General features: G+C 41.2%; 1 protein-coding gene across 2 annotated transcripts in view; it reads right to left on the bottom strand.

The window, feature by feature from the left end:
* Positions 1 to 25635, bottom strand: part of LOC116982514 (c-Maf inducing protein) — a 235880-nt gene that overhangs the window by 59339 nt on the left and 150906 nt on the right. For both annotated transcript variants that reach the window (XM_033035765.1, XM_033035764.1), the window contains exons 4-7: positions 18188 to 18349; positions 16075 to 16116; positions 12795 to 12857; positions 11294 to 11374 (exon numbers count right to left, since the gene is read on the bottom strand). In XM_033035765.1, the coding sequence (XP_032891656.1) occupies positions 11294 to 11374; positions 12795 to 12857; positions 16075 to 16116; positions 18188 to 18349 (348 nt within the window). The remainder of the gene's footprint in view (positions 1 to 11293; positions 11375 to 12794; positions 12858 to 16074; positions 16117 to 18187; positions 18350 to 25635) is intronic.

The following is a 25635-nucleotide window of genomic DNA, read 5'->3' as shown; positions in this document are numbered from 1 at the left end:
GTTGCTGGGTGTCTTCTCTGGTGATGCTCTGCCAGGCCAGTATTGCAGCCATCTTTAGCTTATGCTTGTTTTGGGGACTAGTCCCTTTCAGTTTTCTCTTCAGCATATAAAAGGCACAATTGGGCTCAGATCGGGTGATTGACTTGGTCACTCAGCAATTGACAATTTTTTAGCTTTGAAAAACTCCTTTGTTGCTTTAGCAGTATGTTTGGGATCATTGTCTTGCTGTAGAATGAACCGCCGGCCAATGAGTTTTGAGGCATTTGTTTGAACTTGAGCAGATAGGATGTGTCAATACACTTCAAAATTAATTATGCTACTACCATCAGCAGTTGTAGCATCAATGAAAATAAGTGAGCCAGTACCTTCAGCAGCCATACATGCCCAGGCCATAACACCCCCACCACTGTGTTTCACAGATGAGGTGGTATGCTTTGGATCTTGGGCAGTTGCTTCTCTCCTCCATACTTTGCTCTTGCCATCACTCTGATATCAGTTAATCTTCGTCTCATCTGTCCACAAGACCTTTTTCCACAACTGTGGTTGTTCTTTTAAGTACTTCTTGGTAAACTGTAACCTATTTTGCAGCTAACCAGTGGTTTGCATTTTGCAGTGTAGCCTCTGTATTTACATAGACACATAGCAGGTGTAGGCCATTTGGCCCTTCGAGCCAGCACCGTCATTCAATGTGATCATGGCTGATCATCCACAGTCAATACCCCGTTCCTGCCTTCTCCTCATATCCCTTGATTCTGTTAGCCCTCAGAGCTCTATCTAACTCCCTTTTGAAAACATCCAGCGAAATGGCCTCGCCTGCCTTCTGAGGCAGAGAATTCCACAAATTCACAACTCTCTGGGTGAAAAAGTTTTTCCTCATCTCCGTTCTAAATGGCCTACCACTTATTCTTAAACTGTGGCCCCTGGTTCTGGACTCCCCCAACAGCGGGAACATGTTTCCTGCATTTTGTACACCTCTATAAGATCACCCTTCACCCTCTGACCTCTACCCCTTAAACCTATGGCCTCTGTTCATAAGATCATAAGGTCGTCAGTGATAGGAGTAAAATTAGGCTATATGGCCCATCAAGTCTACTCCACTCTCCAATCATGGTTGATCTATCTCTTCCCCCTAACCATTCTCCTGCCTTCTTCCTGTCAACCTCTGACACCCGTACTAATCAAGAATCTATCTATCTCTGCCTTACAAATATCCATTGGCTTGGCCTCCATAGCCGTCTGTGGCAATGATGCCGCCTGTGGTCCTCGCTCTGATCGGTGCCACTCGTTGTAAACCCTTCGCTTCACAATTAAACGCAATGTTCCGCTAAAGTCTCGCGTCCTTCTTTGGTTCAGAAGTGGTTTGAGGGATGTTTGGTTTCGCTCTTCCCAGTCTTGATATTTTCACACTCAGCTTGAAGCAGGACCATAAAGTCTTCTGCGGACAATGGTCATTGACAAACCCACACCTGACTCCTGAAGAGTGTTTCTGATCTGTCGGACAGATGTTTGGGGATTTTTCTTTATTATCATTGAGATAATTCTTCTCTGTCATCAGCTGTGGAGGTCTTCCTTGGCTTGCAGGTCCCTCTGCGATTAGTAAGCTCGCCAGTGCTCTCTTTCTTCTCAATGATGTTCGAAACAGTTGATTTTGGTAAGCCTAAAGTTTGGCTGATGTGTCTAGCAGTTTTATTCTTGTTTCTCAGTCTCATAATGGGCTTCTTTGACTTTCAATAGCACAACCTTGGTCCTCATGTTGATAAACAGCAATAAAAGTTTTTAAAGGTAATGGATAGTGGAGGAAAGACTAGGTGCTGAGAGCTCTCTTATACCTGCATTAAGGAGGCATTTAAACACATCTGAGCAATTACAAACACTTATGAAGCCATGTGTCCCAAACATTATGGTGCCCTGAAGTGGGTGGGGGGAGTATGTCTAAATACAGCTGTAAATTCTACATGGTGAAATCAAAATGTATATAAATGGCCTTTAATAAAATCTGACAATGTGCATTTTAACTACATGTGATTTTTTTCTATTACAAATCTCAAATTGTGGAGTGCAGAGGCAAATAAATAAATGATGGGTATTTGTCCAAAACATTATGGAGGGCACTGTACATGCAGGGAATGCCCCCAAACTACTTTAGACTTCAAACACCATGGTTAAACTTGTTCAAGTAGACCTTCTACAGATGACCATATCTCAGCTGCTTCAGACATTCCCTCCACAGCAAAATCAGTTGAGGTGGTAGTAAGTATTGAGGAGTGAAATAGTCACGCAGGTAAAATAATAAAAGAACCAGCCATTAAATTAAAGTCATAATACAAGAATCCATTATTCAGAATAAATAATATTGGCCATCATTCCCAAGTCCATGGGTAGTCTGTCAGCTTGTACAGTATCTGCAAGGTTCCAATTGAAAGTTAACCTTCAACAATCATTAAAATGATACACAGTAAAAAAAAATGTTTCAGGCTAATTAATATTTGGAGCATATTTGAATGGAGGTGATATATCTCTGGCGATTGAAAAATGGAATAACGGGGCAGTGAGTCCATGGAGAGGGAGAGTGAGGGGAGGAGAGGGGACAGCGTAAAGGAGATGTGTAGGAGAGACTTTTTTTACACAGAGGGTGGCGAGTACCTAAAAAAGGTTGCCTGGGGTGGTGATTGAAGCAGATATGTTAGTGGCATTTAAAATATCTTTGGATAGGCATATGGACATACAGGGAATGGAGGGATATGAGTTAAGTGCTGGTCGATAAGTGATGGTCTTGGCATCGTGTTCGACACAGACATTTCTTGATTAGTGCAGGTGTCAGAGGTTAAGGGAAGAACGCAGGAGAATGGGGTTAGGAGGGAGAGATAGATTAGCCATGATTGAATGGCGGAGTAGACTTGATGGCCTGATTCTACTCTTATTCCATATGACTTTATGACCTTATTTTAGCCCAACGAGACTGGTTTTGTGCTATACTGTTCTATGAAAAAATTATCATTGCACCCAGCCCATCCTTAAAGAAACATATGTCATAAGCTTGCCCACATTAACAAAGATGATATAGAAGAGGTCCTGGATAGTCCTGCAATTTCCCCTCAACTGCAGGTCAAAACTAAACCAAGTATGGGAGATGTCTTTGTGCATTAGACTAATTTCTGACTCGTGTAGATCATCATGACGGAAGTATTTCTGAAAGTTTAATCCTTTGGCACTTTGACAACGGTATATCATCCAATGGGACTTCAAGCAAGCGTGCATTTAAACTGTATTATCTTGGTCATTTTAAGAACAGATTAGGAAATCGAGACCCACCGTAAAAATCTGTTTCGGCAAACGACGTCTCAGTATGACAGCAGTTTGCACACAATGCTCATGCTCGGAGACAAAAACATAAAATCAGTACACCTCTGTCTCTTGTGAACGTCTATCGGTGCCAAATAAAATTGGCTTTGAGCGTGAAACCTCAGCGCTGATATGCCTGAATTAAACAATGCGAAACTTGAAACTGTTTTGAGGCTGGGATCAACACCACGCAGTCGGATTATTTCAAAAGTACCTTGGGATTACCGTGGGTTCACATCATCATCGGCCTAGACCCACTTATTGCAAATAAAAACTACTCTATTCAACTGGTGTAATCAGTATTTTGAGCTTTGGCCATTGGCAAAGTACCAGTTCATGTGTTCATATTTCAGGGTTAAACCTTTCATTCAGTGGGATCTCTGCCAGCAATAAGCTCTTCCCAACAGTTGTAACCTAAACCTCAACAAGGCTTTCATTTCTATCCCCTGGTGGCAATACCTTCAACCACACAAGTAACTCAAAATGAAAGCCAAAGATTTGAAGCTTTGCTGCATTGGACACAAAATAAGTAGAAATACTCAACAGGGCAGGCAGCTACTATAGAGACAGAAGCACTGAATGTCATCTTGGCACTCTCTCATTGGAACTGTAGATAACCTATCATCAAATGCATCCTCCAGCTGATAGTTTGCCAGCCATGTTTACAAGAGACATATTCAGTGACATTACCTCCATTGCACTGTGGCTATCAGAGCATGGGCATTTCACTGCCAGGGATGGTTCAGGCAGAGGATTTAGAATATTTGAGCAAAAAAAAAAAGGTTGAATGGTTGAAGCAGACGAGGTTACAGTTTAAATCAGTGTGCATTTGGATGCCTTTTGCAGAGACCTCACACTGACACAATGGGAGTAATGAGTTTAGTTTATAGATACCTGTGATGAGGAGGAATCTCAATTCCTGAGAGGAGGAGGAATTTCTTTAGTTTCTTTAGGGTGGTGAATGTGTGGAATTCATTGCCACAGAACGCTTTGGAGTTCAGATCAATAGATATTTTTACGCCGGAGATTGACCGATTCTTGATAAGTACAGTATGGGTGTCAGAGGTTATGAGAAGAAGGCAGGAGAATGGCGTTGAGAGGGGAGGATAGATCAGCTGTGATTGAATGGCAGAGTAGACTTGATGGGCCGAATGGCCTAATTTTGCTCCTATAACTTATGAACTTAGGATGGGCCAACTCGCAATGGCCACAAACTGGCTCAAGAGGGGTTGAATCAGGAAAAAGGTGGGAACCAATGTTCACCACAGGATTAATACTCGAACAAATAGTGATCGTCATCTATATCTTGCTTTTCTCCCCACCTGCTATCAGACATGCGGCCATGCTTTTCTAAGGACAAGGTTCCTTGAAGCGCCAAATAGGATTGTCACCTATTAACATATTATTTGAGTCCTTCTCCCTTTTCCAGTTAACAATAGATGGGTTAACTTCCACTGAGAAGGAAACTTACTGGGTTTCAATGGTCTGGTATATTTGTACAAGTATGTAGGATACTTATGCATATGTATGCATATCTCAAATGTCCCAGCATTAATCAGCCATCCAGCGTCAAGATGTTGTAGAAGTTTTAAATATGAACACAGTTTTTCTTCACAGGTGCTACCTGAGCTTCTCAATGCATTGCATTTTGCTTTTGTAACATATAGAATCAAACCTCACTCAAATGGGCAAATATACATTGAAGCTGAATCTTTGGCACATAAATTGAAGGATGACACAGTGGCGCAGCTGGTAGAGTTGCTGCCTCACAGCACCAGAGACCCGGGTTCGATCCTGACCTTGGGTGCTGTCCGTGTATAGTTTGCACGTTGTCCCATGTGGGTTTCCTCTAGGATTTCCAGTTTCCTCCTTCATCCCAAATACATGTGTGTTTGTAGGTAAATTGCCCCTCGTGTGTAGGGTATGGATGCAAAAGTGCGATAACGTAGAACTAATGAGAACGGTGATCGATGGTCAGCATGGACTCAGTGGGCTGAACAGTCCATTCCCATTCAGTATCTCTGAACTAAACTATGCAAAGCTATGGTGCACAAAAATGCTGGAGAAACTCAGCGGGTGCAGCAGCATCTATGGAGCGAAGGAAATAGGCAACGTTTCGGCCCGAAACGTTGCCTATTTCCTTCGCTCCATAGATGCTGCTGCACCCGCTGAGTTTCTCCAGCATTTTTGTGTACCTTCGATTTTCCAGCATCTGCAGTTTCTTCTTAAACACTTATACAAAACTATTCCATTTTGTGAGGCCGTCAGTTCCAATGAGGCAAAATCATGGGCAGAACAACTGCGATCTTTTACTTTGAAGACAATGTCAAGACTTCAACTTGGTTGCACTATTTTGTAATCATTGTTATCAAACTCCAACCAATGTATTTTGTCCAAAATGGCTGGTACTATTTGTATGGGAGTATGGATGAACATGGCTGGAACAAGGCATAGGGAAACATATCAGATTTATTGCTGTAAAATTAATTATGAACCTGTAAGAAAAATTCAGCTTGACCATATATTTGCTCCTAATAGGCTGCATTGGATCTGTTCCATATATCTGTTCTATAGATATTCTCCAGGCAAATTAATGCTTGTCTGGACAGTAAAAAGGACATTTGTCTTGGGCAGGAGGGGAACAACTGCCTGAAATAGAACCACATGCATTCAGAAACACAGTAACAAACCAGATTATTTTCGCAACCTATCAGGAACAATAGGACACTGCAAGGGAACCTTACAAATGGGTTAAAATACATTGACAATATTCACGGAGGCAAAAGGTTAATACATTTTTTTTTTAAAGGAATCACTATGCAGCCAATCACTTTTCAATCGGGGTTGCACATTGTTTAAGAGATTACACACTGACTCAGGTGACTGATTAACCTCGCCAGTCAATTTCTGGTAGAAACGCACAGGCAGTCGCTTGTGTCACTAAAACAAAGCATGAAAAGGAGACATTAAAACCAATTGCCATTACGTTTTCTAAAGGTTTTGCTCCTCTCTTCCCCGCAAGAAAAATACAGTAAAGGCGGAAACCTGCAAAAAATCTATTTTACCCCAGGTTACTCGTTGCTCACCTAGAAAAGCCAGTGTTAAATTGTGTTGATTGCTAATCTACAATAGCTAATCAAATGACTTTTCCCATTGTACATAATATAAATGTACTTACACGAATCTTACTTCTGCTAATGTTTTGAAATCATGGTTTGAAATCTTGATTTTGTTTTTAAATCGCAAACTCAAGTGGTAATCTTTTGCCAAGAGGATGCTAACCTACTTATCTTATATGTTCATGATACATTTTCTCTCTTCATTGTATATGGCCAAGGGCACAGTTCCATTTCCTTTCACATCAGCACAGCATATTAACAACAGCGTGACAATCAGTTTCAACCAGTGCAGAAAGACATGAAATAACATGCTGGAGGCAGACATGAGCTAATTTTGTCACCTCAGGTAGCCATTTCAATGAGGCACGAGATGAAATTAGAAATATGTACAAGACCATGGGAGGGTGTGTAAAATCATGAGTGGAATAGACAGGGTAAATGCAGAGTCTTTTACTCAGGGTAAGGGAAACAAAAGGCAGTAGACATGGGGTTTAATGTGAGGGTGGAAGGATTTAATAGGAACCAGAAGAGCAATTTTTTTACACAAAGGATGGTAGGTATATACGACGAGCTGCTGGAGGAGGTAGATGAGGCATGTACTATCGGAATGTTTAAGAAACATTTGGACGGTACATTGGATAGGTTTAGAGAGATATGGTCCAAATGCAGGCAGATAGGACTAGAGAAGATGGGGCATGTTGGTCAGCATGGGCAAGTTGGGCCGAAGGGCCTGTTCCCATACTGTATGACTGTGACTCCGCCATTTATGGAACATACATATCTTTATACCTCCTCATTATAATAGCATCAATGGGGGCCATCTATAAAAGGGATGATTGGTAGATAGATTTTCTCTCCAGATACAAAAACATGTTGCTGGTGGAATCGGCTGACCTACTGCACAAGAATAGAAACTTTTAAACACAAAAGGGTTACAACCAAACACCAAATGTCTGTTTATTGCAATCCATTACACTAATGGTTAAAGATTTGATTCAATCATATCTACCCATTCCTTTAAACAGGCCACCTCCCCAAGTCAAAATTCCACAATTGTAAACTGTAAGCTTACAATCCTATGGTATGAATATTGATTTCTCTATCTTCAAGCGACCCTCGCTTTCCTTCTCTCTCCGTTCCTCCCCACCCTAGTTCTCCAACTACTCACTGTCGTCCTGATTAATTTTACTGTTTGTATGCCTCTCTGTCAGCTTCCCCTCAGCCAACAATGAACCATTCTAAATTTCCTTGACCATCGTCTGCTTTGATCTGTCGTTTACACACCTTACCCTTCCATATATCTAGTTTCCCTCTCCTCTGACTCTCAGTCTGAAGAAGTTGTCTTCCGTCACCCATTCCTTCTCTCCAGAGATGCTGCCTGTCCCACTGAGTTACTCCAGCATTTCGTGTCTATCTTCGGTGTAAACCAGCATCTGCAGTTCCTTCCTAACCATTATATGGCTTGTTCAAGCTTTACTTTGAAAAGGCATCTCGTCAATTCTGAACATGAATATTAGGAGCATCAAACATGTTTTGTGCTTAGAGTGTATTAATATCCAGCATCATTTCTTTCCAATTCCCTGACCACATGATAAAATACAAATCAAAATGTTAAAGCTACCCAGGTGACATTATGTATGATCGTACAAACCTATTCAAAAGAAGCTCACTTTTCAGTTATTGCAATCTTTAGTCTCCTGACACTCTAAAATATTGGTTTAATTTATTCTTGTTAAAATCAAGAGAAGAGGGAGGCTCATCTGATATCATCATTCCCATCAATACGAAAAAGAAATGCTCTAGGAAACAAACAGTATTTGCAGTGTCCATAAATCCAAGAAGTTCTGGAAAATAGTGTAACAAAATTGATGTCACTCCGCGCATCCATAAAAAAATGAGAAGGGAATTTTAGGTTAATGATGGCGTATGCAAACTAAATTCTTTTAAAGGACATATTTTACAGCGCAACACCACTGCATATGCATCATGCCATCCATCTTTGGAACTTGAATCTAAAATTTGTCATAGGTTATTCAAAGGCACCCGTTGGTAGAATGGAAAAATATTGGATTGATACAAGCGTTTGTCATCTAACTGGAACTGTTTTCACATGCCTTATAAAATAAAAAATAAATGATATTTATATTTATATATTTTTAGGATGCATATAAGAGCAGCTTTTGTTTCTCTGGTAAAGAAAGAACTGCAGATGCTGAAAAAATCGAAGGTTCACAGAGAAGGATCTCGACCCGAAACATCACCGATTCCTTCGCTCCACAGATGCTGCCTCACCCGCTGAGTTTCTCCAGCATTTTTGTCTACCTTTGTTTCTCTGTTACATGTATCACAACAGAAATGTAATTAAATCTTTCAAAATAATAGCTAATGTATGGAATCATAAATAATAGTCGCTTATTTGGCGTTTATCAAAAATGGGAAGGCACCATTTGCCTGTTTTATATCCAGTTTTGGTATCAAATATTTCCATACCAAGCACAGCATTTGCTAGATAAACATTAAAAGACCCATTTCGCTGCCCAAAATATACAATTTAAGCCCATTTTCTGACAAACACTCGTTTATTTGGCACCCACCAGTGACACTGCCAAATAAGGGTCTAAATATTAATGGTTTCTGTTTCAGAGTCACAAAATAGCACAATTAAAAAAATGAATAGATAGATAGATAGATAGATAGATAGATAGATATAATTTATTGCCACACAACCAGGGTTGGTGGAAATTTGGAAATACCACCAAGATTAGAGATACAGCGCGGAAACAGGCCCTTCGTCCCACCGAATCCATGCCGACCTGCAATCCCCGCACACTAACACTACCTTACACACACTGGGGACAATTTACAGTTAAACCAAGCCAATTGGCCTACAAACCTGTATGTGTTTGGAATGTGGGGGGAAATCGGAGCACCCAGAGAAAACCATGCAGGTCATGGGGAGAACGTAAAACTCCATTCAGACAGCACCCGGAGTCAGGATCGAACCCGGGTCTCTGGCGCTGTAAGGCAGCAACTCTACCGCTGCGCCACCGTGCCGCCCTTGTTTAAACTATTGTTGTTTGTAAAGCTGTAGTTCTGTTTTATCCTCAAAATCAACATGCAAAATACAACGCAATATATTTTTGATGGAACAATTTTGATAGCAGTCCCAGTTTGAGATGTTCTATCCAAAGTTGACTCAACTGTGGTCAAGTTACATTCAACCATACAGGAAAGAGCAAATCAATCTCTTCCAATTTGTAAATATTCTCTCCATTTCCATGCCAAGGAAAATGAAACTAAATTTCCACCAGGGTATATTTTATTCTGGTTCTGGACAATCGCTGAGCCAACTGCATTGCAAAGTTGCCAATAACAACAGAAGAAACTGGTAAATGTAATCCTCCAACAGTTAACTGTGGAGTTAACACTCCACAAATCAGCATGCTGACGAATGCCGTAGCACGGAGACCCTTGCTGATTGTGATGACTAAGATTTAACATGCATCTCATAGTTTGAGCCATTAAACTTCAACCATTAAATTTATATAAAACAGTCTCGGCACTTCTAATGTGCGTCTGTATGTTTCTGTACTTTTACTGATGGTCTTGTTTCTCTTTTGTTTCTGTGTAGGAGCGCATATTGCAAGAGTAAAATAACTTCTTCCAGTTCCACCGGGCTGGTACCTAGACATGGTCATTTGCTTGGGGGGATTATATGTTGTTATGCTGATGGTTAGCCTCTTAAAAGTTCATGAGATTCATTCGTGCTGGTTGAAGTATTGCTCTGTTGGGCCCCTCTTTGCAAAATATCCTTGGTTCAAAGACTGCGAACGTTACAGGTTGAATTTCTCATTGCTGGTGGTACTGTGACACACAGCTGAGCACTCATCAGCCAGACAGACATAAAGCACAAGCAATTCAAACCTCTAGCATCTTCCAGCTAATGGAGCTTTTCACTTCATCATGGCTGTCCCAGTGATTACGGAGGACAATAAGAGTATCACTGTAGATAGACACATAAAGCTGGAGCAAGTCAGTGGGTCAGTCTTCAGTCTGAAGAAGGATCTCGACCCTAAACGTCACCTATTCCTTTTCTCCAGAAATGCTGCCTGACCCGCTGAGTGTAAATTCCAGGCAAATAGATATGGTGAGCCATTTTAGGTGTTTGAGGATGCAAAGGAGGGCCAGTATTCCGCATGGCGTGTATAAACTAAACTGTGTGCGCACCAGTTTGACCATTTCAACTTTATAGATATTAGCCCTTTAAACAGAGGGTGTTTACCTTCAGCAATAGTAAAAGTTGTTCTATTGTGAGTGAAGAGCAGCTGTCGTTATTTAGAACAAAAGATAGACACAAAATGCTGGAGTAACTCAGCGGGACAGGCAGCATCTCTGGAGAGGAGGAATGAATGACGTTTTGTGTCGGTCTGAAGAAGGGTCTTGACCCGAAACTATAGTATTATTACACTATATTTGTTAATTACTGAACTTTTTTTCTTTCTCTTCCCACGTTATGTACTAAGTTTACATATTCACATATTCTGTTGTGCTGCAGAAAGTAAGCATTTCATTGTCCCATCCGGGACATATGACAATAAAACACTCTTGATATCTTCAGTGTAAACAGCTTCCTACATATTTTGTATGGTTTCTCACCATTTGCTATGAATTTATATGATGTGTTCTACAGTTTTGATAATATTAATCACCCGGGTAAGGCAAATAAACATACAGAAAACAGAAAGAAATTCCACCATCTGTCAGCATGCAAGATATTTTTCACAATTGAACAATGCCAGCGGTGGAAATACCTTTTATAAAAGGGAACATACCATATTGTGTTTTAGGATTCTCTGAACCACAGGTGTGAAGACTTCTATGACAACCATCGATCGAGGTCGCTCTCTGCAATGCTGCAGAAAGAAAAAAAACTACCTTAAACAGCATAAAGCGCGGCACAGAATTATATCTCACGAAAATATGCTATTTGTTCATATGATATTAAATTGGTCCTACTCCCACACAAATGTTCCTATTTGCCAATATATCCCTTTCTCTCATGAATGTTTCTCCAATATCTGTTTCCACTACTTTGATTGCCAACTCCTAAAAATCTATTTTATTAAAAAAAAATCTCAGAATAATCTCCCTGCCAAATAATGAATACCACTAACTCTTGGATTCCAAAATCTGCAAAATAAATGGCTTATCCTTATTTACTCATTCAAAAGATTCATAAATTAAAATCTGTAAATTTTCGCTTAACCTCTGCTCTGAGAACAATTCCACATTCTCTTGTCCTTGTATAACTGGATCTCGGTTTACATCTGTATCTTCATTCAGTTAAGTGTGGAGGTCTTGCATTTTGGGAAGTCAAATCAGAACGGGAGCTTCACAGTGAATGGTAGGGCCCTGGGAGTGTTGTAGTGCAAAGGAATCCAGGAGTACAAGTACATAGTTCCTTGAACGTGGCATCACAAGTAAATAGGTCGGCGAAGAAGGGTTTTGGCCTTCATCAGTCAGGGAAACAATATTGATGATGGATATTATGTCAGAGTTGTACACAGTGCTGATGAGGCTGCACTTGTGAGTATTGTGTACAGGGTTGGTCACCCTACTCCAAGAAAGATGCCATTAAGCTGGAAAGTGCGCAGTAAAGATTTATGAGGATGATTCCAGGACTCAAGGGCCTAGCTACAGGAGGAGGTTGGGCAGGCAAGGACTTTATTCCTTGGAGTGCAAAAGGCTGAGGGGGTGATCTTATAGAGGTGTATAACATATTGAAGATAATAGATAGTGGAGTCTTTGTCCCAGTGTTGCAAGATCTAGAGGATACAGGTTTATGGTGAGAAGGGATAGTTTCAATTGGAACCTGAAATGCAACATTTTCACAGAGAGGGGTGTATGAAACGAACTGCCAGATGAATTGAGGAATAACAACACTTCATAGCCATTTAGACAGGTACATGGATAGGAAAGGTTCAGAGGGATATGAGTCAAATGCAGCCAAATAGGACTAGCTTAGATGAGGCATCTTGGTCAGCATGGATGGGTTCAACCAAAGGGTGTACTTCCATGCTGTATGACTTTACCAAGACAATCACCCATATTTCTAATGTTTAATAAGGCAGGGACAGTTTCTCCAATTAGGATTTGCGAGCAATGGATATTTTCATACCATATGCTTCATTTAACCGCTGAATTTTCCCTGAAGCAATGTTTATTTCAGCGTGATTAACAGCAAATGCATATTTGAATGCACAAGAATCGTGTCAGTTCTCTTCCTATACCTCCGGGCGCACACATGCATACAAATAGAATTAACGATAATACCTTGCAGAAAAACTCGCAGAGGTCTGGCGGAGGATGGTTGTTTTCCAGCAAAGGTGCTATTTCCTGAGGACAGAAATGAGGCATTTCAAATTATTCCATCTTCCTGGCTCTGGCAAGTCAATTTATCTTACATATTTAAACAAGTAATAAATATATCAAGTTTTTCTTTTCTTGAATGAAATTCCCAAACCAGCTTTCTTCTTAAACAACGCACATACTTTTACATTGAGCGGTATTAAGTGTACAGGAGGATGCCTAAAGAGTGGACTATGTGTAGTCTACGATCTTACACTTGATACTTCGTATGATTGTGCCCATTGTATAGTAGGATTGTCACTGAACTGTATGCTATAGATAAAATTGCACTGTACTAAGGTACATGTAACGATAAAGTACCATTGAATCATTGTATTATTGTAAATCTCCGATATGTGTTTTGTTCTGGATAACACAGGTTACAGCAAGGGTCAGAAAGTTTTTTGCAGCTTAAGTCCCTGTCACGCCAGGGAAGTAGATCATTAGTAATTACTGACTGACTCTTTTCTTCCACATTTATCCACTTGCACCCTAGCGAACCGTAGCCTATGGGGACCGTTCTACTTCACCAGTAGCTGTGAGTGAAGTTCCCCTTCCCCTTTGGCTGCCTGGTTGATTTGCAACAGTTATCTGAAGCACTACAGGACGGCTCAGTCATTTTAGTTTTATTCATGCATTTGATGTACATCCCTAATTGGCATTACGAGTGTGGCACAGTGGCGCAACGGTAGTGTTACTGCCTTACAACGCCAGAAGCCGAGTTCGATCCTGACTACAGGTGCCGACTGCATGGAGTTTGTACGTTCTCCCTGTGACCGCGTGGGTTTTCTCCAGGTGCTCCGGTTTCCTCCCACACTCCAAGACGTAAAGGTTTGTAGGTTAATTGGCTTCTGTAAAATTGTAAATTGGCCCTAGTGTGCAGGATAGTGCTAGTGTACAGGGTGATCGCTGGTAGGCGTGGACTCAGTGGGCTGAAGGGCCTGTTTCCATGCTGTATCTCTAAAGTAAAGTCTAAAATCAAAATGTAAACTTAATGAACCCCATTTCCTACGGTGAAGCTCTTTCCAAAGTGTTGCTAGCCAGTTAATTCCTGATTGTTGACTCAATGACAATGAGGAAGTGTTCTACTAAGTAAGGATAGTGTGTGAAAGATCTTGGTTTAACCGGAGATAGACACAAAAAGCTGGAGTAACTCAGCGGGACAGGCAGCATCTCTGGAGAGAAGGACTGGGTGAAGTTTCAGGTCGAGACCCTTCTTCAGACCCATGTGTGTGTGCGCTGGAGGCAAAATTTACAAAGGCAGAAGCGAATGTCATTTGCAAAATGCATTGCTGTAACTTGCCCAGTTATTCCGACACCATTTCCATATCCACAACACCGCTTGTGAAGCAGACATGAACACCAGAGGGCGGCACGGTGGCGCAGCGGTAGAGTTGCTGCCTTACAGCGCTTGCGGCGCCGAAGACCCGGATTCGATCCAAACTACAGGTGCTGTCTGTACGGAGTTTGTACGTTCTCCCCATGACCTGCTTGGGTTTTCTCCGGGATCTTCGGTTTCCTCCCACACACCAAAGACGTACAGGTTTGTAGGTTAATTGGCTTGGTATAAATGTAAATTATCCCAAGTGTGTATAGGATAATGTTAGTGTGCAGGGATCGCTGGTCGGCATAGACTCGGTGTGCCGAAGAGCCTGTTTCCACGCTGTATCTGTAAACTAAACTAAACAGATGCATGCGGGCACCATCCTCTGAAACTTCCCCTCCAACATGCACAATATCTTTACTTGAAAATTTGGTGCTGGTCCTTCATCATCACTGGAACTAAGATTAGTTTAGAGATACAGTGCGGAAACAGGCCCTTCGGCCCACTGAGTTTGCACCAGCCAGTGATCCCCTCACACACTAGGGGCAATTTTTACAATTTTACCAAGCCAATTAACCTACAAAAATGTACTTCTTTAGAATGTGGAAACTGGATCACCCGGAGAAAACCCACACAGGTCATGAGGAGAACGTACAAACTCCATACAGACAGCACCCGTAGTCAGGATCGAACCCGGGTCTCTGGCGCTGTAAGACAATAACTCTACTGCTGCACTACCGTGCCGCTCCAACTCCAATTCTTGGAATGCACAACCATATAACACTTCAGAACAATACTATCCTATAATACTACACATATCCCAGTACATGAGCCAGCGGCAGTTCAAGCTCACTGTCACCTTCTTTTTTTTTCCTTCTTTTTTTCTTTTTTCTTTTTTTTTCTTTTTTAAATTTGTTTATTTTATTAGAAGTTAATACAGTACAAAACAGTACAGTGGAACCTAATTTTAGGTGCCAACTATGTCATGCCGTAATCCATTCTATGTACAACCTCTAGTTTTATGTTATGAGAAAGAAGTAGGCAAGACAAGAAAAAGAAAACAATAGAAAGGGGAAAAAGTGGAAAAATAGATGGTAGAGAGTAGAAAAACGTGAAGTGTGTATATAAAAAAGAAAAAAAAAGAAAAAGTGGAAAGTAGAAATAGAAGAGAAGGCCCCTTAAAAGAGAATTTTTCAAATCTGTATTCGGAGATGTAGATCTATCCACGTCATGAACTGAAATCAGCAATCCTACGGTACCGCTGCATCACATGATTCCAAAAAGTCGACGAAAGGAGACCAACTCTTTAAGAACTGTCACCTTCTTAACGCGTATAAGGGATGGGTAATAAAAGTCGGTCTTGTCAGCGAGGCCCAATTTCTGAGAATTAAGTTTAAAAATTGGAGATTTCCCTCGAATCTGCTCCCTTATCCTTACAGATGGTAGAACGCATGGGTTTAAGACTGTGCTTTTGAATAAGTCTTGTCAAGTGCTGCTACATCTTGTGGCACTGCAGTTATGGAATGCTGCTGATGGAGTCAGGATCGAACCATGGTCTCTGGGGCTGTAAGGCAGCAACTTTACCACTGCACCAATCTGACACACAGCTCTGAAAGTGGCATTCAGATTAATTCAAGTGCTTTGGAGTTTAATCGTTCTTTAATTATGTTGATTTCATTAAAAATAATATCCTGACACTTGAGAGAAATGTGTGCAATGCCCTCTGTGCCCTGATGTCATATCATACTTTTATTAAGTGAAAAGTATTCTTTTCATTTCATTGAGAGGACATTTTTGTGACGTATTGAACTTGCAGCACTTTCAAAGGTTTCTGCAGGGCTAAACCCATTCACTGGATCCCAGTCATTAATATAGACTTACCACAATGATGTTTTCATGCTCTTGGGTTGTTAGTTTAAGGTTCTGTAAAAAAAAAAGAAAATCAATTTTAAAATCATTCCAGCTCAGATAACATTTAGAAAGAGGGAAAGAGAGTGAACAGAATTAAAATTTCAGATCAATGGCCTTCCATTGTCAGAGGACAAATAATAACGTTAAAATAGCAAAGACCCCTCCGAGCTTCTTGCTTCCCATTCATACCAGAAACATGGCGATAATGATATAACCAAGCACTTGGGCACCTGTAGCATAATTCTCTGGCTTAAAATTCTAAATATGAAATTATAGTTGTTCCTCTGCAGATGCACCAAGTACATGGAAGATTCAAAAAAAGACTGTCCTTGAGTGACTCAGCAGGTCAGGCAGCATCTCTGGAGAAGAGTCAAGAGTGGTTTATTGTCATATGTCCCAGATAGAACAATGAAATTCTTACTTGCAGCGGCACAACCGAATATGTAAGCATAGTACACTGTAAATAAAATCAATGAGAAAAAAGTTCAATGTGTGTGTATACACACACACGCATACGCACGCATACGTACACATATAAATAAACCAATATAGTGCAATAATAACAATGATAGTCTATGTAGTTCAGAGTTTATTTGAGGTTGTAGTGTTTAATAACCTAATGTCTGTAGAGAAGAACATAGGTGACCTTTTGGGTCAGACCCTTCATCAGACTGATGTGGTGAGGGAGGTGGGGGAGAGTGGGTTAAGAAAGTTGGAAGATATTTTTTGTGGGAATGGACAAAGCCTGGCGAGTGATAGATGGATAGACGTGAAGGGGAATTTTGATAGGAAGCCATGTGGCCCAAGATGGCAGCTGGGGCAAATGCTGAGGAAGCACACGTGGCTGTGGTAGCGAGTCCAGGCCAGAACATGGTCTTAGAGCATGAGGGCAGCAGGAATCGGAGTATTTTAGTGCCGTAGTGGCAAGTGTTGGTCCTGCTTTAGTTGTAGTCAATGCAACAAAATTGTGGTAAATGATGCCAATCTATTATCAGTCAGACCCATAGGGTGCTCAGTTATAAATTAAGCAAACTGCATTTACAATATATATGTTGCACAAATTTTGCAACCCGTTCCTCTTGCCTCAAACACAGAAATAAAATAAACAATGTATTGATAAAAATCAATGCAATTAAGCTGCAGGAAAACTTAAGAAATGGCAACTTATCTTTCCCTTGAACACTATGAAGCCTTCTGCCTCAAAATCCCAAGTTTTGTGTAACCCTTTCTTTCCGTAGTTCTGTATTAAAACTGACCATTTCTACTTGCCATCATTTGGCACGTTTTTGCATTTTCTATTTTTACAGTTTGGCTTGCTGACATGTCTCTAAACTGTGTTATCAGCCACACATCACACAAACAAAGAGTTGCAATCTGATCCTCCAAATGTGATATTAATTCATTTGGTTTCACCCTGACAGAGATGTTCCCTTTTCACACCTTCTCTGACATGTTTTCCCTCTATCCCAGATCTGATGACGTCTATGACCCAAAACGTCGAATCTTTCTCTTTCCACAGATGCTGCCTGAAGTGCTGAGTGTTTACATCATTTTCTGTTTCTTTTTAAATTTCAGATTTTCAGCATCTGCAAGATTTTTTTTAATTTTCATTAACAATTCATCTCAATTATTTGCAAAGTCTTCATCACCTAGATGGAACATAGAATAGTACTGCATCGGAACAGGCACTACAGCCCACAATATCGGCGCTGAACATGATGCCAAGACCCACTCTTATCTGCCCTCACATTATTCATATCCCTCCATTCCCTGCATATCCTCATGCTTAACCAAAAGTCACTTAAACACCATTATTGTATCTTCCTCGACCACTACACCCCAGCAATGCATTCCAGACAACCTCTGTGTAAAACAACTTGCCCCACACATCTCTTTTAAACTTTGCCCCTCTCACGTTAAAGCTATGCCCTCTAGTGTTTGATATCTCCATCCTGGGAAATAGGTTTTGACTGCCTGCCCTATCTATGCCTCAAAACAGGCAGCCAGAATCACCTCCATTAATTGTAAAAACAGTCATCTTCAATCACCAAATCATATTAAAGGACCTAGACGTGATGCATACCTCAGAGAGGAGCTTCGAGACTATTTCCAATGGCGCTTGGTGAATGGAATCATCTTGAAGAGGTGAGAAAAGTGCCATGTCCACCAGAGTCCGGATCTCCTTCAACACAACCTCCCACCGACTTGGGTTACTAAGTACCTTTTTATATTTGTAAATCTTTTTCTGAAAAAAAAAGGACAGAAGCAAAAATGAAAAAGATTCAGCACAGATCGTCAAATTGACACATAAAAATATATTGACTTAATTCGGCAAACATATTTGCGCACGGTATACAAGCGAGGAAGTACCGGTTGCCATTTTCACAGTAAAATGGCGGGCAAACCTATTTTTATCTTGGCAGAGGAAAGGGACAGAATTTTTGTTACAGCACATTGAACATAATTTACGTGTCCGCAAGCAAGCAAACAAATTGTTAGCCAATTAACCTTTTCATATCTTGTTTAAGAGGGATTGATAGTGTTTCCACATCATGAATCCAGCCCGAGTATGTAGAGAAGGTTAAACATACAAGGTGTGCATGCATAAACACTTTTCAGACACAGAGCCATAACCGCTCAATCAGCACCACAATCATCCAGCTGATGTTTGTTAAAAAGAAACAGAACTCCTTTGAATATACCAGCTAAAACGCTTAACACATACGGAACCAGGCAAGTCCTCAATATTTGTTTCTCTTCACCGGCCATTGTTCTCTCTTTACATTGTGAACTATAGATAGTATGTCGAGCAGACCAATTTGTGACCCACACCAAATTTCCCACAGATTTATTTGTCTAACGCTTAAAGGGGAAATACAAGGAACTGCAGATGCTGGTCCAGCACAAAAAGCATAGAATGCTGGAGTAACTCTTCAATGGCAACTTATTTTCCATTTTTTTCTTTGATAGTAAATTCCATATTATCGCAAGGCTGCGATGCAAGGCAGATTTCCTTTGAATTCGCTATAATGGAAGTAGATCTTTCACAAGGTCCACCTCTTTCGATGAATCCAAATGCTTCATTTAGGGACACAAACTAAACCCTGACATTGGCCTTGCTGCTTCTGCACCAGTACAATGCTGTGAGTGTTTACAGCACCAATACATTGATTGGATTCCATGGAGAAAGAACGTTATATTCTGTTTCAAGTTGCGCGGCACAGTGGCACAGCGGTAGAGCTGCTGCACGACAGTGCCAGAGACCCGGGTTGGATCCTGATCTTGGGTGCTGACTGCATGGAATTTGCACGTTCTCCAGAGTTGCTCCAGTTTCCTCCCACATCCCAAAGATGTGCGGGTTTGTACGTTAATCAGCCTCTGTAAATTGCCCCTAGTGTGCAGTGGATAACTAGAACAGGTGATCGTTCCAATGGTCAGTGTGGACTCAGTGGGTCAAAGGGCCTGTTTCCACGATAGATCTCTAAAGCTAAAACTAAAATTAAAACTAACTCAGCGGGTCAGGGAGTTTCTCTGCAGAGTCCGGATAGGTGTTGTTTCAGATCTGGATCCTTTTTTCAGATTGATTGTAAAGGGGTGGAGGAGAAAGAGAGCTGGAAAAAGAGATGAGTGGGGAGGGGGAGGGGGGTGGGTAGAGAGACAAAGCCTGGCAGGGGACAGATAGATACAGATGAAGAGGGGGGGGGGGGGTCGATTGGTAGATGGGTAGACAAAGGCTTGAGATGAAAACAAGGCAAAAGGGTGTCAGATCAAGAGAGAAGACTGAAGTATAAAACCTTAAAGGGGAAAACCTTATTGATGATAAACACATAAGCTCCAATAAGGATCATCATTATGTATCTACCATAGCTCCTGCCACTGTCTAATAAAACAAGCTTCCCACCAGTGAGAGAGGCCAAACTAAAATACATGTTTCAATGCATGACTAACCATGTGATTCAAACTGATTAAGTTCAGATTCATCACAGCTAAAATAAATATTCTTGATTCTACAGTTTGAACCTTGGGGCATAAGTATCTTTACAAACAAGGAAGAGGGAAGACTTCTGCCTTCCATCACAGCGAGGACGTATTTGGAGATTCACTGCGATGGATGTTTGTGTGAAACTGTGTCAATTGGGTGTTTAGTTTTGTTTTTTGCTGTTGTGACTGCAGGGAACAAAATTTCGTTCAAACCTTTCTTGAATGACAATAAAGGCATTCTAATTCTAATTCTAAATGAAATTGGTAGTCAATTCATCCACATTTCAATGTAAGGAAGTGAAAAGTCAAATGCATGTTTATAAAATAGTACATTAATGTAAATACATTCCATTTGTTGATAATTCATGTATATTGTGCTAGGAAATATTTTGAGCAGGATATGATGAAATAATTTTTTGAAGGTGGTCTATTCATTCAGTGCTCTCTGATCAGCTTGACTGTACCAATTTCATCTGCAAATTGCAACAAAAAACAGCTTTAGACCAGATTATAGCTGTGTTGCAAGTAGCTGTCATGATAGCTGATGCCAGGCTATAGTCACAGCATTCATTCCCAGCAATAATCATACACATCACCCAACAGAAATGACGTTTGATGTGACGTTCAATCCCGTAATACTGAGCTATCCTTTTTACAACATTTTAATGTTTATTCCATCTCTTAGAAGTGTTCCATGACGTACACTTTGAATCAGGAAGGAACCTTTTGAGGCCTATGGTCAGAAAATTCCAGGCGTGAGTATCCAAACATAATGTTGGGTAGTACTGGTGGGTAAAGTTGTTTTGATTTGCCCAAATATTAAGAAGGTTTAGGGCAGCACAGTGGCGCAGCTGGTAGAGTTGCTACCTCACAGCGCCAGAGACCCAGGTTTGATCCTGACTTTGGGTGCTGTCTGCGTGGAGTTTGCACGTTTTCTCTCTGATCTCGTGGGTTTCCATCGATTGCCCTGGTTTTCTCCCACATTCCAAAGCTGTGTGGGTTTATAGGTGAATTGGCCTCTGTAAATTGCCCTTGGTGTGTAGCGAGATAACTAGTGTGAACGGGTGATCGATGGTCGGCATGGACTCCGTGGGCCAAAAGGGCCTGTTTCCATGCTGTATCTCTAAACTAAATTAATAATGCAATTCTTGCTTATTCTCTCATTGAATTGTGTGGAGAATACAGAATCACACACAACAGGCATACACTAAAGTTCTCTTAATGAAAATGCATGGGTTTTATCAATCCAAACTGAGGCAGAGATAGCGATTTCTCATTAACCTTGCTGAAACCGCACATTTTAATGACGGTTTAAAGAGGGTGAAAGTCTGCAAATTATATTATAGGTAGACACAAAATGCTGGAGTAACTCAGCAGGACAGGCAGCATCTCGTTCCTTCTCTCCAAAGATGCTGCCTGTCCCGCTGAGTTACTCCAGCATTTTGTGTCTACCTTGTAAAGCAGCATCTGCAGTTCTTTCCCACACAATGAAATTCTAGGCCGATGAAGACATTGTTCTGGTGCTACATGCTGGGGTCTTCATCCATTTTTGAAACATTATCCTTGACAAGACCTTTTCTTGAGCTTTGCTTCAGCATCAAGATGAGTTATATCACAAAGTGACTTTGCACAGACTTGAATTATTGTCAGCATCAGTACCTAATGTGCGTAGATGATGGATTGATGGCTTAGCATGTTTAATTTACAACTATAAAAAGGAGCAGCCACTGTAAATTCAGAGCACTTCTGACAAATTTGGTTTGTTTTTACAGTTGTTTTTATATTCATGCAAATATAACAGACATTTTCAGGAAATTTCCAGACTGATTTTTGGATAAGATCAGCATAGAGGTTACCCCGTTGATAAATATTGGAAGATAGTGTAAATGGGCTTTTTTTTTTTTAACAGTATGCACATTATGGCTGAGCATCAACCACCATGGTTCATTCAAAGGTTCATTGGCAAAGTAGCAGCTAAAGTCCAAAATGTATGTAGAGAAGAACAGGATGTAGGTTTGCCCTGTGTTCAACTTATTTAGCAATGTTTGTATTTAGGTTGAATTCTGTTTCCAATATTTAGTTTCAATTGAAGCGTGCACATTTTGCATTAACTGTGAGTAGCAAAGGACGCATTGGTTTCATGGGTAAAGACCAGACAACACAACACATTGCAATAAGAAAAGGAAGAAGCATTCAATTGCGGATGTATATTGACCATCCTCATTCCATGTGGGCATTTTGGTCTGGAAAAGTAACCATGCACAGCTTATTTTTTGAGCAAGTAATATGACAGCGGAAAGCCCACTTAAAGTGTTTACTTTTAGTTCATGCTGCAATTGCTGCTATATGGGCTCAGATGTCCTGTGATCATTCCCATGTCTTAAAGCCTACTTTGTGCTCCTTTGTGAAAGGTGGCACCTGGCTGTATTCTGTTTGCTCAGTCACAGGGAAGTTTCTGATAAAAGGAGCCAAATGTGAAACCAGGAGCAAGAGAGACACCATATCCCCATGCCCTACCTACACTCAGCATGCCATCTACCTTCTGAAGATGGGTCTCGACCCGACACGTCACCCATTCCTTCTCTCCAGAGATGCTGCCTGTCCCGCTGAGTTACTCCAGCTTTTTGTGTCTACCTTCTGACATCTGAGTTTCTTCTCGCTTGTACCAAAACAACCATCTGACCAAACCTGTCAATGTTCTGTCTCTTTGACCATTTTTCAATCCGGGCCTCATTCAGATGCCTGATCTCTGCCAGTGGTGCACTCCCACTTGGCTTTTCTGCTTAGACATGTGCACTCCAGTCGAGAGCGTTACCCATAGAGGAGTGAATGATTCATGTCTATGTCGGGACGACAGATGGCACAATGGGCTAAGTGTTCGGCTGGCAACCGGAAGGTAGCCGGTTCGAATCCCGCTTGGAGTGCATACTGACGTTGTGTCCTTGGGCAAGACACTTCACCCACCTTTGCCTGTGTGTGAATGTGTGTGAATGTGTGTGAGTGATTGGTGGTGGTCGGAGGGGCCGTAGGCGCAGATTGGCAGCCACGCTTCCGTCAGTCTGCCCCAGGGCAGCTGTGGCTACAGAAGTAGCTTACCACCACCGAGTGTGACTGAGGAGTGAATGAATAATGCGATGTAAAGCGCCTTGAGTATTAGAAAGGCGCTATATAAATCCCATCCATTATTATTATTATGTTTCTTCATTGTCTGATCATTCGTGAGGAAAGCTAACTATAACTTAAAATGTTATTTTCTTGTACTTTTTAAAGCTTAGTTTAGTTTAGAGATACATTGTGGAAACAGGCCCTTTGGCCCACCGAGTCCACACCGACCAGCGATCCCCGCACACTCACCCTACCCTACACACACTAGGGACAATTTACATTTTAACATTTTTTATTGCAAGCCAATTAACCAACAAACCTGTACATCTTTGGAGTGTGGGAGGAAACTGAAGATCTCAGAGAAAACCCACGCGGTAGAGCTACTGCCTTACAGTGCCAAAGACCTGTGTTCGATCCTGACTACGGGTGCTTGTCCGTACGTACGGAGTTTGCACTGGGGAGAACGTACAAACTCCGTATGGACAAGCACCCGTGGTCAGGATCAAACCCGGGTCTCTGGCACTGTAAGGGGCAGTAGTTCTACCGCTGCACCATTGTTCCGCCCTGTAGTTAGATTTCCTCATTGATTATTGGAAAATGAAACAAATAAGTACAAATCTGTTCACTCTTCCGTACCACTTGGTACTTTGAGAGTTACTGCCGTTCATTTGAGATGAGCTAACATTACCAATTCTTACTGAGCAGACATCTTTCTGAGCACTATTGATCTATTGATATAGCCAATAACTTTGATTAATTTAGTCTGACGGAATATTTGCTCACAGCAACTTTAAGTCATACGAGAACTTTAAAATGGGCCACGTCACCAAGCTGGGAGTGCTCAATCAAAAGTAAAATTGATAGCATCTTCAATCCACAAATCTGCCAAAATTGTCCCAGACATAAACTACAACTCCTGGAGAAGGTCCAGTCTGAAGAAGGGTCTCGCCCTGAGACGTCACCTATTCCTTTTCTCCAGAGGTGCTGCCTGACCCGCTGAGATACTCCAGCTTTTTGTGTTTATCCTGGAGAAGATCACTTTAATCTTGAGTGAAAGTCACTCAACTATTACGTCCTGAGCCGTACTGTCTCTCAAACGTTGTTTGCAAGTTAAACGAGCTGAGACTAACAAAACTGGAACAATTAGCGACACGGCATCTTATTATATGGATGAAATTCAAGTTCCAAGATGGGACTAGCTCCCAGAATGAGAATTGCTTAACTCAACAACACTGCCAGCTAAGATAGGTCAGACCCTGTGCTAACACATATTGCATCACATTCACCAGATAATTGTAAGATAATCATGCAACAGCCATTTTATATAAATTATAATATTCCTGTTGATGCCTGTGAATGTAGCAGCCATCTATAAATTGCTGAGCCAGATTAATTGGTGGTTCTTTCGGAGAACCATCAGCATGAATATTATATTTAATGCAAAATGTCTGCTGCATGTTTACCTCGTTCTAATGGTTAAAAGAGAGCAAAACAAAAAGCACAGGAAACAAAAATCATAATGGGGAATGCAAGTTCATCATTAAGCATGCTCTAAAATGTTGGACTAAAAAAGAGAATGTTTATCCAAATGGCACATCACTGTCAAAATTCAGGAGTCTGTCAAATACAAAAGAAAAATCTGATGTCGGAAGCTCAGATTAGGAGTTGGACTTAGCCAGTATAACCCTGACATAATGACGTTAATAATGCTGCATAAACTATATGAACATGGGAATTAAGAGCAGGAGAAGAGAAGGCCATTCAGTCCCTCTAGCTTGCTGTGGCGTTTCTTCTTTAGGCAGTCCCTCAAGATGGCTGGAATTCACACCAGTGATGTGGCTTGTGAGAATGCTCATCAGGCCAATGTGGGAATTAAAGAGTGTTTAAGGGTTTCGGCCCGAAACGTTGCCTATTTCCTTCACTCCATAGATGCTGCTGCTGCATAGAGTTTCTCCAGCATTTTTGTGTACCGTGGGAATTACAGACTTCACTGTAGATGGGAGGAGGATACCTGACCAGGTGGGTAGATGAGTAGTTTGTGAAGTGGTGAGGTGGTATTCCCAATACATGGGATCAACAGGCTGAACGCCATCTCAATGACCCTTCTCCACTTTGAGCTGTTATCATCCTTGGAGTCAGTAGGGATGTTGGAGTTCTTCAAGGAGGCTTGGAGAAAATCCTTGGTTGATTTTTCCATCTTGTTCCCCATGAGAAGAACCATCCTAGACAAGCACGTGAATACAAACGTCCAGTGAAAACTCTGTGACCTAAAGTGGAGGAGTGAAGCCAGTGGGCTCTGAAAGTCACCGACAGCAATGACACATGTTGTTCCCAAAGTGCTGTCAAGGCCATCTACAGTCTGAATAGTTCTTGATCTCCATTCCCTTTGTCCTATTTTCACACCTTACACTTCCTTATCTATGCATCTCCCTCTCCCCTGACATC

The sequence above is a fragment of the Amblyraja radiata genome, chromosome 17, assembly GCF_010909765.2.
Source record: "Amblyraja radiata isolate CabotCenter1 chromosome 17, sAmbRad1.1.pri, whole genome shotgun sequence".
NCBI lineage: Eukaryota > Metazoa > Chordata > Chondrichthyes > Rajiformes > Rajidae > Amblyraja > Amblyraja radiata.
The sequence above is the reverse complement of the archived record's forward strand: the minus strand, read 5'-3'. Positions and strand labels throughout refer to the sequence as shown.